The sequence below is a fragment of the Phyllostomus discolor genome, chromosome 1 (genome assembly GCF_004126475.2).
Source record: "Phyllostomus discolor isolate MPI-MPIP mPhyDis1 chromosome 1, mPhyDis1.pri.v3, whole genome shotgun sequence".
NCBI classification, from domain to species: domain Eukaryota; kingdom Metazoa; phylum Chordata; class Mammalia; order Chiroptera; family Phyllostomidae; genus Phyllostomus; species Phyllostomus discolor.
In genome coordinates, this window is record NC_040903.2 from 166,167,861 (window position 1) to 166,180,186 (window position 12,326).

The 12,326-nt window shown below is 38.9% G+C and overlaps 1 protein-coding gene across 4 annotated transcripts in view; it reads right to left on the reverse strand.

Moving 5' to 3' along the window:
* Positions 1-3,471: 3,471 nt before the first annotated feature.
* RAB27A (RAB27A, member RAS oncogene family) overlaps positions 3,472-12,326 on the reverse strand; it is a 64,414-nt gene continuing 55,559 nt past the window's right edge. For all 4 annotated transcript variants that reach the window (XM_036033833.1, XM_036033821.1, XM_028508189.2 and 1 more), the window contains one exon: positions 3,472-5,792. In XM_036033833.1, coding sequence (XP_035889726.1) covers positions 5,594-5,792 — 199 coding nt within the window. In that variant the 3' untranslated portion in view covers positions 3,472-5,593. The remainder of the gene's footprint in view (positions 5,793-12,326) is intronic.

The window sequence follows — 12,326 nt, forward strand, 5'->3', positions numbered from 1 at the left end:
AATTTACCAATATTTTAAACTTTGCTTATAGTATTTTCCATGTGGAGATGTTTTATTTGTGTCCAGATTTATCCAATCTTTTATGGTTTTACATTTAGTGTTTTGCTTGGAACTAAATTTTCTTCTTCAAAATTGTTTTTTCCTAATTTTTCTCCATTATTTTTATAGTATCATTTTTTACATTTTAATTTGCAACTACTCTGGAATTTACTTAAGTGTAAATAATGACACAGGATTGTAGTTTGGGATCACCCCCCACCCACACCCAGCAGAATACCATATGTTCACTTCTCTATGGCTCTACCTTTGGACTCTGCTTTATTTGATATATTTGTCTATTTGTGTGCCTGCTACACAATGTTTAAATTTTTTTATTTTTATTAATTTTTTTGCTTTCTATTACAGTTGTCCCAATTCCCCACCCTACCCCAGTTTGCTCTCCCCTGCCTGCCCTCACTCACCCCACAATCAGTCCCCACCCTGTTGTCCATGTCCATGTCCACGGGTCATTTGTATCTGTTCCTTGACTAGACCCTTCTCTGGTCGCTGTTAGTTTGTTCCTTGTTTCCATGCCTCTGGCTCTATTTTGCTCAATTGTTTTGTTCATTAGGTTCCTCTTATAGGTGAAATCATATGGTATTTCTCTTTTGCCACCTGGCTTACTTCGTTTAGCATAATAGTCTACAGTTCCACCCATGCTTTTGTGAAAAGTAATTTTTTTAAATAACTGGTTTCCCTGAAGTCCTCCTCTCCCTTCCTTCACCTCATTCATTGTTTCTGGACATTCCTCACAGTTGTTGTTTGTTTGTTTGTTTGTTTTATTTAAATTCCAGTATCAGTTTGTCTAGTTATAATGGGCAACTATATAATTTTTCCTTTTATCTAATATTTACAGTTATTTTTCATGTCTAATTATTTGACTGGTAATTCCAGAACAATGCTAAAAACCAAGGCAAACACCAGAAATTTTAGTAACAAACATTTGCCCAACACCTCCTTGTCAACCAGGAGACTGAAAATTATTTTACCCTTGTTTAATCTTCTCCCCAGGCATCCTAAGCTCTTGTACACAGATCCTTCCCAGCTCTGTTTCATCCTGCCACTTGAACAAGAAATGTCCTGCCCTTCTCACCTACGTGGTCACCCAACTTTACCCTCTGACCTTCAATGTCAGAGCACACATCCCTTAGCCACGTTTTTAATCCCCTACCTCAAGGCTTCATCTGAAACTCTGTTCCCTTCAGCATATGAGCATACTCAGTGCTTCACGTTAGGTTGCATACGTGAGTAGCCAGTCTTAGCATTTTTTTTCCTTTTAATCATAATAGAATATAAGAGAACAGGGAGAAAACCATGTTTCACATCCAATAAATTGAATCAAAATCTTGGAAATACTTTTTATGTATCCTGCATGAGAATTATGATTCCTAAAACTGAAGGCATATGACTCTTATTACTGAAAAATTCTCAGCTATTTCCTTTTCAAATATTGCCTCTTCCTTTATTTTCTTTAATTTCTCCCCCTAGAATGCCCATTAGACATAAGTTGGAGCTTTTATCTTTCCCCTAGATCTCTTAGTCTCTCATACTAACTCTTCCTCTCTCTCTGCTAATTCTGCATTATTTCCTCTGACCTAGCTTCTGCTTCACCAGCTCTCTCTTCAGCCCTGTCAAACTTGTCATTTAACTTCTGACCATTTAGTTTTCAATATCAATGGCTGTGTTTTTCATAGGTGAGATAATTTGCTTTAATTCAAACCAGTCTTGTATCTTTAATAATGTCTTCTTCTTTTTCCAGATGTCTCAGTTCCTTTTATGTTCATAATTATTTTCAACATTTTTATTTTATGGTATCCACTTGGTAAGTATATTACTTGAAGTTCTTCATGACTAAGTACTGCTGTTTTGGGTTTACTGGCCTTTACTCATGGTTGAGGAAGGAATGGGTTGTCATTTTAAATCTTGAGTCCATACTTAGTAAGGCGTTTTCTATAAGAATCCTATAAAGTCTGGGTGGAGATGTTCACTCTGAAAAGATTTTGCTTTGCCTCTGGCAAATAATCCAGATGTATCATCAACCACAAATCATTTTGTTGTTAAGCCTTTAATCAATTTCTTAGCTTAGACATTTCCAGGAAGAAAAAAAAAGTAGTGTCAACTCAAACCTCAAACCTGTGTAAAAACAGACTCAGGGTTATAAATTCTCAGGGGAGACTAAGGCATACTGGACCCAAACTCTGCATGTTTGTGGGCAAGGGGCTCTCCATTCCAGCACACTACTTCTAACAGATCCGAGGCTTTCTCTCCTCATGGCATGTAGCCACTAACACAAAGCACCCTGGATACTAATACTGTCAGAACCAAACCACACTCAGTGTCAGCTGGTTGTAAGTTCCCCCCCACTCCCTGTCACTGCCGTTGTGGTTGCCATCTGAGTCATGGGGGGAAGGGCAGTCTTAGGGTATTTCCTTTATGTTCTTGAGCAGTCAACAGCACATTTAAATATACGTTCATTATATTTTATCCAACATTACCTAAGTGTTTTATAGTGGGAGAATTTTTCAGTTACATAGTCACTATCATATAGTCATATTGCCCAAAATGGAGATTTTCCATTTATACAATCAATGCCAAACAAAACATTCCTTATGGAATATTTCTTAAATAAATTTTAATTATCTTAATTATCTTAACATCAACTTCAAAAGATCAGAATGTACTTCTCAGATTTCCTAATGTCTCATAATAAGCTAATATGGATTTATAATATGTGAGCCATTTTGAAGCTGTTAATTTTCAAATTCTACCCCTCTGTCTTTGAACATTAATAGGGACCCCTATTTTGAAAACTATTTTAATTGACCTTGCTGCCTCTTATGTACTATATTAAATCAACCAATAACCATGTGAGTAATGTTTACCAGGCATATTTCTGGGTAGCACAAAACAATTTTGGAGCTTAAATCTTAGTAGGTGGAGACAAACATATAAATGTATCACGTGGCTATGAGTGACCTGTACAAAAGCAAAGGTGGACAACAGGTCAGGAAGTAACAATCTGGTTGGGGCCACAAAGGGGAGCAATTAGTATTATATGTAAACTGGGAAGTAAAGTCCTTTTGGGCAAGGTGACATCCGAATAGCTTTAAAAGATGGGGGAGAGAGCCATGCAGATGGCTGGGAGGCTGGCTTTCCAGACAGAGAGCGCAGCGAATATTCCTGAGGCAGCAGCACACTTCACTGCTCCAAAGCCAGTGCACACGCAGGGGAGTGAGTGAGTGAGGGGGACACAGGCGCTCCACAAACATTTGATAATAACATATTCGGATTGCATTTCCAGAATGTGTTGTCTTGGTCAGCCCCTCATCAAGGACCAAATGGATTTGTGTCCCTGAATTTGGTTTCCTTCAGCATTATGACCTCTGGTTTGAAACAGTGTGATGGAAAAAGAAGTTATGTTCACATACAAACTTGAGAGACTAGAGCACTATTTTATTATAAGCTCAGTTGGCACACTGTTCACAGAAGATACGCTTCACTGTTACACAGGCTTATAAATAGAAAAATACATTGACTCACAAAAATATGGCACTTCAGTAACAAATTTAAACAAAGGTTTTCCAAAGAGAATAAAGGTTAGTTATTTCAATAACAAAGATGGTTTGTGTGTGTGCACTGTGTCATGTATACACATATAACTGCACATTATATTTAAGGCGAATGGAATTTGTAGCGAGCTGCTCCTTTGGTTGTTGAAAAACAGAAACACAGAAAATTGATTTCTTCTTAACTACACAAATAGAGCACAGTTAATGTCCCCTGATATGTAGATATAAAAACATGACTTACTCCACTGACATTTATGGCAACTTTGGAAGGCACTGCTTGTGATCATGACTCTGACCCTGACGTGTCTGAATCCTTCCTCACTAGAACACACAATTCAAACACAGAGGACACGACGACTTCTTTAGGATTTAAAAGAAGGTCTCATTTTACAGACAGAAATACAAAACATCTTAGCAACCACAGCTAAGTTTTTTTAAGGGAACTGTGGGAGGGCAGTGGCAGCAAACTGGACAGATACTCAGTAAAAATGTGTTTGAAAATATTCATGTAAGAGCAATTGCGTTCCATAATAGTTGTGTTTTTCTGACTAGACTTCTGCCAAACATTTGCCTCCATGAAATACACTTACTTTTATTCTTTATTTATATGATAATGTATTTCTTTCTAAATAGCTATTAAGTATCTTGGATATTTTAATCTATTTAAACAACTTTAATAAATAAGAATTTCCCCTTCGATCTTTATAAACTGCCATGAAGCACAGTTTAAAACCACCTTTAATTTGGTATGATGACATGTTGGCAATGTAGGAGAATGCATGACCTTGGCGAGACCCAGCAAGTACAGGTGCCCATGATCTCCATCAAAAATACAGCCCATAGAACATTTAGTTTGTCTTATTTGGAGCTAGAGTACAAATGTAATTGCTTAAATATAAACATCTATCTTCCACTAAATGGCAAACAAACATTTACATAATTAAAAACTAATTCCTTCAGTTCCACCAATGTAAAAATAAAACAAGTTGCAAATGTCAACAACACAGAACTCGACGATGAGTACAGAAGATCAGTAGTTCACATGCTAATCGAAGGCACAGTTTGAGGATGGTAGGCCAACGTCGTAAATGTAAAGAAAAAGAAGCGGTATATTCACTTACTACAAGTAGCTTCAGCATGAGCACCAGCTGTGTTCAGATGTGGCCAGCATGTAGGTCAAGTGTAAATGCACAGATCACAGTGAACTAAAGCCATGAAAATCGAGTCCCCTGACCCTTCAATCAAACTGTCAGAGCAACAGGAACACAGCAGGGAGCTGGAGGCCCCACCTTTCTGTTGCTCATGTTACATTAAGCCACCCCTGCCCTCACCCCCAATCCCTTTCCCACCGACAGGAACCACAGTGAGTACACAATTGGTCAGTCCAGTTTGTCTGAGGTCTATAGATGTGGCCATAATTTGTGCAGTGCTCATTTTAAAGAGAATGCTTACATAAATTAATATTTGAGGATAGTGAACTGATGTTTGTGTATATTTTTGTTTAATATTCAAGCAGTTTAGATGGCATTTTCAAGGTTACTTACACTACAAGTAAGATAATTTAATTTGGATTAAAGACTGGTAGTCTTATAATTGCATCTCAGACCTTGAATGTGAGACACCGGGCTGATTCATGTTAAGGCAGGTGACAATAACTTCCGTCACCCTTCACAATAAACACACTCCGCAGTGGCTACAAAATCCTCAATCCCTGACTGATCTACTGCCACAGGCTAAAGATTTATAAGGCACTTTTTTGGCTATGTGCAATATTTCTCCTAACTCTCAGGCTGAATCTTCAAGAAATATTTACAAAGCTGCAGCAAACTGATTTTAAAACTGGATGCTTTATTGATTGGTCTAATTGGAATGGTGAGAAGGAGCTTGTATACAATGCCCATTCATCTCTTTCTGGGCGGTGGACCGCCCAGAGAGAAAATTACAGGCACCGGCCACTTCAATCACTGTGTAGCTCACTTGACTCCTCAACAGCCACACCCCCCCTTCTGCTTTCCTTCGCTTAGCTGCTCCATAGAGGCGTGGCCGTTAGACCGCACCACTCCTTCCGGGATCCAGGACTTGTCCACGCACCGCTCCATGCGCTTCATTATCAGGTCCAGGAGCGTCTCGATTGCTTGGCTTATGTTTGTCCCAGTGGCAGCGCTAGTTTCAAAGTAGGGGATTCTGGAAGACAGAGACAACTCATATATAATGACTTGTAGAAGGAAAGAACAGTGAGCTTTGCCCTGGATAATTCTGCTTAAAAAATAGAGTACAAATACAAACATACAAGGCAACAAAAGCACGTTACTAGTGCACATTACATTAAAAAAATAAAAAAGACAATAAGATCATTGATACTGCATTCCTAATAGAGGTGTAAAATTTCTGAAAGTTTTTATTCCCATTATGCAGATAATTAAACTGTGGACCAACAAGATGGAGTAACTCTTCCAATGTCATAGTTTCTGTTCCTAGAAAGGAACAGAGCTAGTCGTGGAATCCACAGCTGTTGGATTCCAGCGTGACCGACTTTGGAGCGTCAGCCACAGGCTCGACAGCGTCCAAACTTACATACATCGTATGGAGATGTGTCATATGTCCTGTCCGAAGCAGGTCAATCTCTTTTACTTACTGCACATGGGGAAATTAAAAACTAAAAATGCTGACATCAGAGAGAAATCTGAGGTCACTGGCTGTGTCTGCCAAACGCTTTGCTGCTTGTCACCTCCAGGTGGTATTCCCCGACCATCCACTGGAAGACATTCTGAATTCTGCTTCCCAGAGTTCTTAAGTATGTTTGTTTTATTATCCAAAGACCTGTGGTATGTGTGCAATTTTTTAAGTAACTCACAAGGCTTTATTTCAAAATTATAAGGCTGCTTTTCACATAATCTCATGGTGGCCATGCTTTATACATTTGAACTAGTTTTTACAACAGGATTAATTAATGCATTGAATTAGTCTTTTCAACAGGATTAATCAACTGCCAGATTCTTCCACCTTTTTTTAATAAAATCATGAACATGGTAATAAAATTGTATTTCCTCAAACTCTTGATTTCATTTCTACCACTTAAGGAATCTGGCCAAAATGCTCTCAGATGTAAAAACTCCAAAAGAATTTTTTTAACACTTCAAGGAGTCCTGCAATTGAATTCAGTAAAGTACTTCTTACATTTATAAGGATTTAAAAATCCCCCATTATTACTTTTCCTAAAGAATGTCTTTGTTTTCCTGTGTTGTCCAGCATGTAAACACTGCATCAATGACTCAAATTACAATTTCAGTTACTCTTGTATTATTTCCTGGCAGCAGCAGCTTCCACATGGGAGAAACCTTACAGATTTTTAAAACCATCTTTGTGCTTTAACAGATGTTTTCAGGGCTGTTCTGCTTCTTACATCACTAAGAAGCAGGTGAGGGTGTGCATGTGCATGGATAGAAGGCTATTTCTCCATTGCGACTCCTCAAGACGCCCGCTGTCTTATCTGCACACTTCCTACAGGACTGGCAACTTGACTTCTGCACTTCTCCCCTGCTTTAGTACAACTTCTAAAAACTTCTAAAAATGAAGTGAGGAACTCACTTCATTTCAGCATTTATCTACACATCTGTTTTGCAAGAGAGGGTTGCTCCAATGATTCTACCATGTCTGTATTGACAGCCCTCCATATGCTGACTCCAAAATATCTTAATCAGAGATGGGTCTCTGCCAGGCAAACTACATGGTCTTCGTGGTTTTGCAACCTCCTGCCTGTTACCACTTTGGTTACTGTCAATATATTTTCCTCCCTCATTATCAGTTGCCTTATCCACAAAATGAAGATAATGTATCTTTTCTACCCGCCCTTCCTGGTCTCATGCAATATTTGATTAGCAAATGTTTAGAGGACATCCTTTGTGGGGACTCAGTAAATAATTATTTATCAACTGCCTATGATGTTATTGAGCTAAGTCTCAGGGAGAGTTTGTGATATTGCCATTGTTACAGAAATTTAATTTTGGATAGAGAATTCTGAAGGCTCACATACTTGCATTTTCTTCATTATGCTCTTCCTCAGCGATACCCACAAAGAATCATTTAATCTCTACAGAACATTTCTTAGACTTAAGGGGAAGGCTTGATCACTCCATCGCCATTTAGAAATTAGCTGTTTCAAGGGATGGCAACTAGAAAATGAATCCCTCCCCTCAAAGAACAATGGGCTAAAATTGAAAATACAAAGTAAAAGTAGTTAATAGTAAACTTCCTTATAAATACTAATCATAATAATATGCATCTAATTTTTAAAGTTTCCACAAATTCAGTTATAAATATCTTTCCAACTCTAGAGTCCTCAAACTTACTGAATGCCTCAACTGAATCGCCATTAAGCTCTTTCTACTTTCCATAGTTTCTTCCCTTTTGTCTCCTGAAAATTACCCCAAAGTCAGTTTTAATGACATAAATGAGGAAACACAGTTGAAAGTACTTTTAAAGATTATGAAACCCCACTTCTGGCCAAGATGGAGGCATAGATGGACACACCGTACCTCCACCCACAACCAAGATCAGAACAACAACAATTTAGAGGCAGAATAACACCCAGAGCTGACAGAAAATTTATCTGAATGGAAGTCGGACAGCCAAGAATTTGAAATAGACCCGTTCATCCAGACAGGTAGGAGGGGCAGAGACGAGCAGCCGGGCTTGAGCTCGGGTCGCAGCACGGAGAACAGGGAGAATTGGGCGCAGAAGGCAACTGAGAGCACATAAGGCATCTGAGGCACGCAAGATCGCAGCAGGTGGACCCTGAGTATACAAGTGGCAGCTGGCAGACCCAGTGAGGCAGCAATTGTGGATCAGGTCAGAGCGTGCAACCCAGGATTCCAGAGAAGGGACTGAGGTCCCAGGAAAATGGAGCTACTGCCATTGTTCCCTCCTGCCCCTGCCCCCACATACAACATCACAATCTAGCAACTGGGGTGCCCAGCCCTGGTGAACACCTAAGGCTCCACCCCTCACCATAACAGGAGCGACCAGACCCCCCCCAAAAAAAAGAGAGAGAGAGAAAGAGAGAGATGGCTCAAACAGAAGAACAAATCGGTGCCCCAGAACTCATCCTTTTGAGTGACCAAGAAATAGCTAACCTATCAGATGCACAGTTCAAAACACTGGTGATCAGGAAGCTCACAGAATTGGTTGATTGTGGTCACAAATTAGATGAAAAAATGCAGGTTACCATAAAAGAAATGAAGGAAAATGCATAGGGAACTAATAGTGATAGGAAGGAAACTGGAACTCAAAACAATAGAGTGGACCAGAAGGAAGAAAGAAACAACCAAACAGGAAAGAATGAAGAAATAAGAATTCAAAAAAAATGAGGAGAAGCTTAGGAACCTCCAGGACATCTTTAAACGTTCCAACATCCGAATTATAGGGGTACCAGAAGGGGAAGAGGTAGAGCAACAGATTGAAAACGTATTTGAACAAATAATAAAGGAGAACTTCCCCATTCTGGCAAAGGAAATAGACTTCCAGGAAGTCCAGGAAGCTCAGAGAGTCCTAAAGAAGTTGGACCCAAGAGGAAACACACCAAGGCACATCATAATTACATTAGCCAAGGTAAAAAGGAAGGAGAGAATCCTAGAAGCAGCAGGAGATAAGGGGACAGTCACCTACAAAGGAGATCCCATCAGACTGTCAGCTGATTTCTCAAAAGAGACCTTACAGGCAAGAAGGGGCTGGAAAGAAGTATTCCAAGTCATGAAAGGCAAGGACCTACAGCCCAGATTGCTCTATCCAGCAAAGCTTTCATTTAGCATGGAAGAGCAGATAAAGTGCTTCTCAGATAAGGTCAAGTTAAAGGAGTTCATCATCACCAAGCCCTTATTTTATGAAATGTTAAAGGGATTTATCAAAGAAAAAAGATAAAAAATATGAACAGTAAAATGACAACAAACTCACAATTATTAACAACCACACCTAAAGAAAAACCAAAAGAAACTAAGCAAACACCTAGAATAGGAACAGAACCACAGACATGGAGATCACATGGAGGGTTAGCAACAGGGAGTGGGAGGAGGAGAGAGGGGGAAAAGGTACAGAGAGTAAGTAGCATAGATTGTAGGTAGAAAATAGACAGGGGGAGGGTAAGAATAGTATGAGAAATGTAGAAGCTAAAGAACTTATAAGTATGACACATGGACATGAACTAAAGGGGGGGGAAGTGGGTAGGAGAGGATGTATACAAGGTGGAGGGGAGTGAAGGGGGAAATGGGACAACTGTAATAGCATAATCAATAAAATATATTTTAAAAAATTAAAGACTGAAACCTGTGTGTGGGAATCACAGACAATTTGGACAACGGTCAAGAGCCATAACCTCCAGAGCCAGGCTTCCTGGATGCAAACCTAGCGCTTGTTACCCAGGGGGGAGCACTGGCGAGCTATTAATCTCTGGGCCTCAGCTGCTTCATCTGGAAAAGAGGTAATAGCAGGATCTTCTTATAAGGATTAAGTGAGCTGACATTTAAAGCACTTAGATTGAAATCTGACATGTAGGAAATGTGTCATTTTTTGACAAATGTGTCATTGATAAGTATTTCTTACTTCCAACACAGAAATGGGTTAGGTACAAAAGTTTGCTTGTGATTTTGTTGTTTAAAACTCAGAACGCATAGAAGCAGTGTCGCTGAGTCATGGAAAGTCATAGTTCCAAGAGACCTTGGCAACTTTATAAAACATTAAGTTCCCAGACTAGCCCACTAGTGTTGATTTAGTCCACAGTGTGGCTGACCTACAGTACTGCCCTAAAGTTTGATACCTGGGACACGATTCCATGTGTCAGGGACGGCTCACACAGATCTACCTACCCCAGCCAGAGTGCTTCACGCTCCAAAGCACTTGCCTCTCTTCACTCCTCATTGAGCCCCTCATTCCCCCAAGTGATCATCACCAAATGCTGGCAGAAAATGGATCTTACTTTACCAACGAATGTATAAATGACTTAAGCATAAATGACTGATGCCTCTAGCATCATAGCTCTGTGATGCTAGATCAAGAGCTCTGTGAGCTATTGTCTCTGTTGACTTAAGCAAATATTTAATTGGTGATTTTTCAGGAAGTATGAATTAGATGTATATTTTAAGTCTCTCACATTAAAAGATGTAGAGTATTAACAAGATGTAGTTTACATTTATAATTCCAAATTCAGGTAACAAACTTATATCCTTCAATTAAAAGTGTATTTTCCTGCCATTTGTGAACCTCCAGATCACGAGACCAGGAGTCAGGTTAACAACCTTAAAATCTTTACACTGATCATTCAGAGTCTCCTGAGCGATTAGGGCCATGCGGGTTTGTTTCTACAGGGACAAAATACTACACTCACTCCTCTCCACTCTCAGCTCTTTGCTCTGCCAGACAAAAAGCAAACTAGGTATGATCACAGAGCAGACCCTGGAGTAAGACTTTCCTTCCATAATAAAATGATGCTCCAGAGACAGAAATGTGCCTTCTATTCACATTTGAAAATTAGACTGTTCAGCTTGTCTTAGGGCCATAGAAAGTCTAGTGGATGGAGTTAGTAATACTTTCACGTTCACATCTTCTGGGTGTTTACTTTTAGAAGGCATTTGGGGAACTTCATCTGAACACTTCTCTGTACCTGTGTAATGAGGGGTAACCGTGGTTCACAGGGTTGTGTTAAAGAGGAAATGAGATAATACAGGTAAAGAGCTTAGCACAAGCCTAGCATCCAGCAAGCGTTCAATAAAAGTTTAACTAATGAGGTTTTCTCTAAAAATAATATTCTGCTTTTCCTAAAATATACTAGGCAAAAGTTTAGTAATCTTAGTTTAAATTCAAGAGGATCAATTGTAATTTTTTAACCACAGAAAGAGTGGTATTGTTCTTTCTCTCCACATGGTGGCGCTAAAGCAGCATTACCAGGGAGCATATCTGCAAACCTTTGAAAAAATTCCTGTGCCACCAATGGTGCCATCGATCTGTAAGCGACCACGAAATGGCCATTGGGAACAGTTGCAGAACACCAATCTAGTGTGCTTTTAAAAATAGATTAATCACAAATTTAAAAATAAAATAAAATGAAGAAAATGACAAACAGCTTCAAATTGATGAAGGGCCATCATCATTTGCAGTTTTTCACTAAGATAACTATAAATAACCAGCTCATGCCATAGACCAGGATTCACATGCAGCTTGTTGCTTCTCTGTTATTTATTTCTAAAAAACTAGAAGATCCAAGGTCCCACTTAGGATTTGTTAGGAATAAAATCAATTGTATTTAAGAATTCTCCCAAGTGGTTCTAGATATTTGGCTCATGTGGACCAGAAATTATGGAGAAATTTTTCACTAAAGTAGGAACTGAGCCTCACTACCTTTCAGAGCCTGGTGGATGCTTAATAAACACGATATTACAGTAAAAAAAAAATACAGTTTTCAACCTTTCTCATCTTATGGTGCACATAAACTAATTACTAAAATTCTGTGACACACAGAAAATATATTTTTTGCTGATCTGACAAAAAAGGGTATAATTTTGATTTATTCACAAAAAATAATAATAGAACTACCTACCCTTTTACTAATAGTAATATTAATTACTAATAGTAAACAGTAATAGTAATAGAAATGTGATTTCAAAGTAACCTTTTAAAAAATCACATGCCCACACTTGTACATAAGGATTTCTGGTACCAAGAATTAGCCAA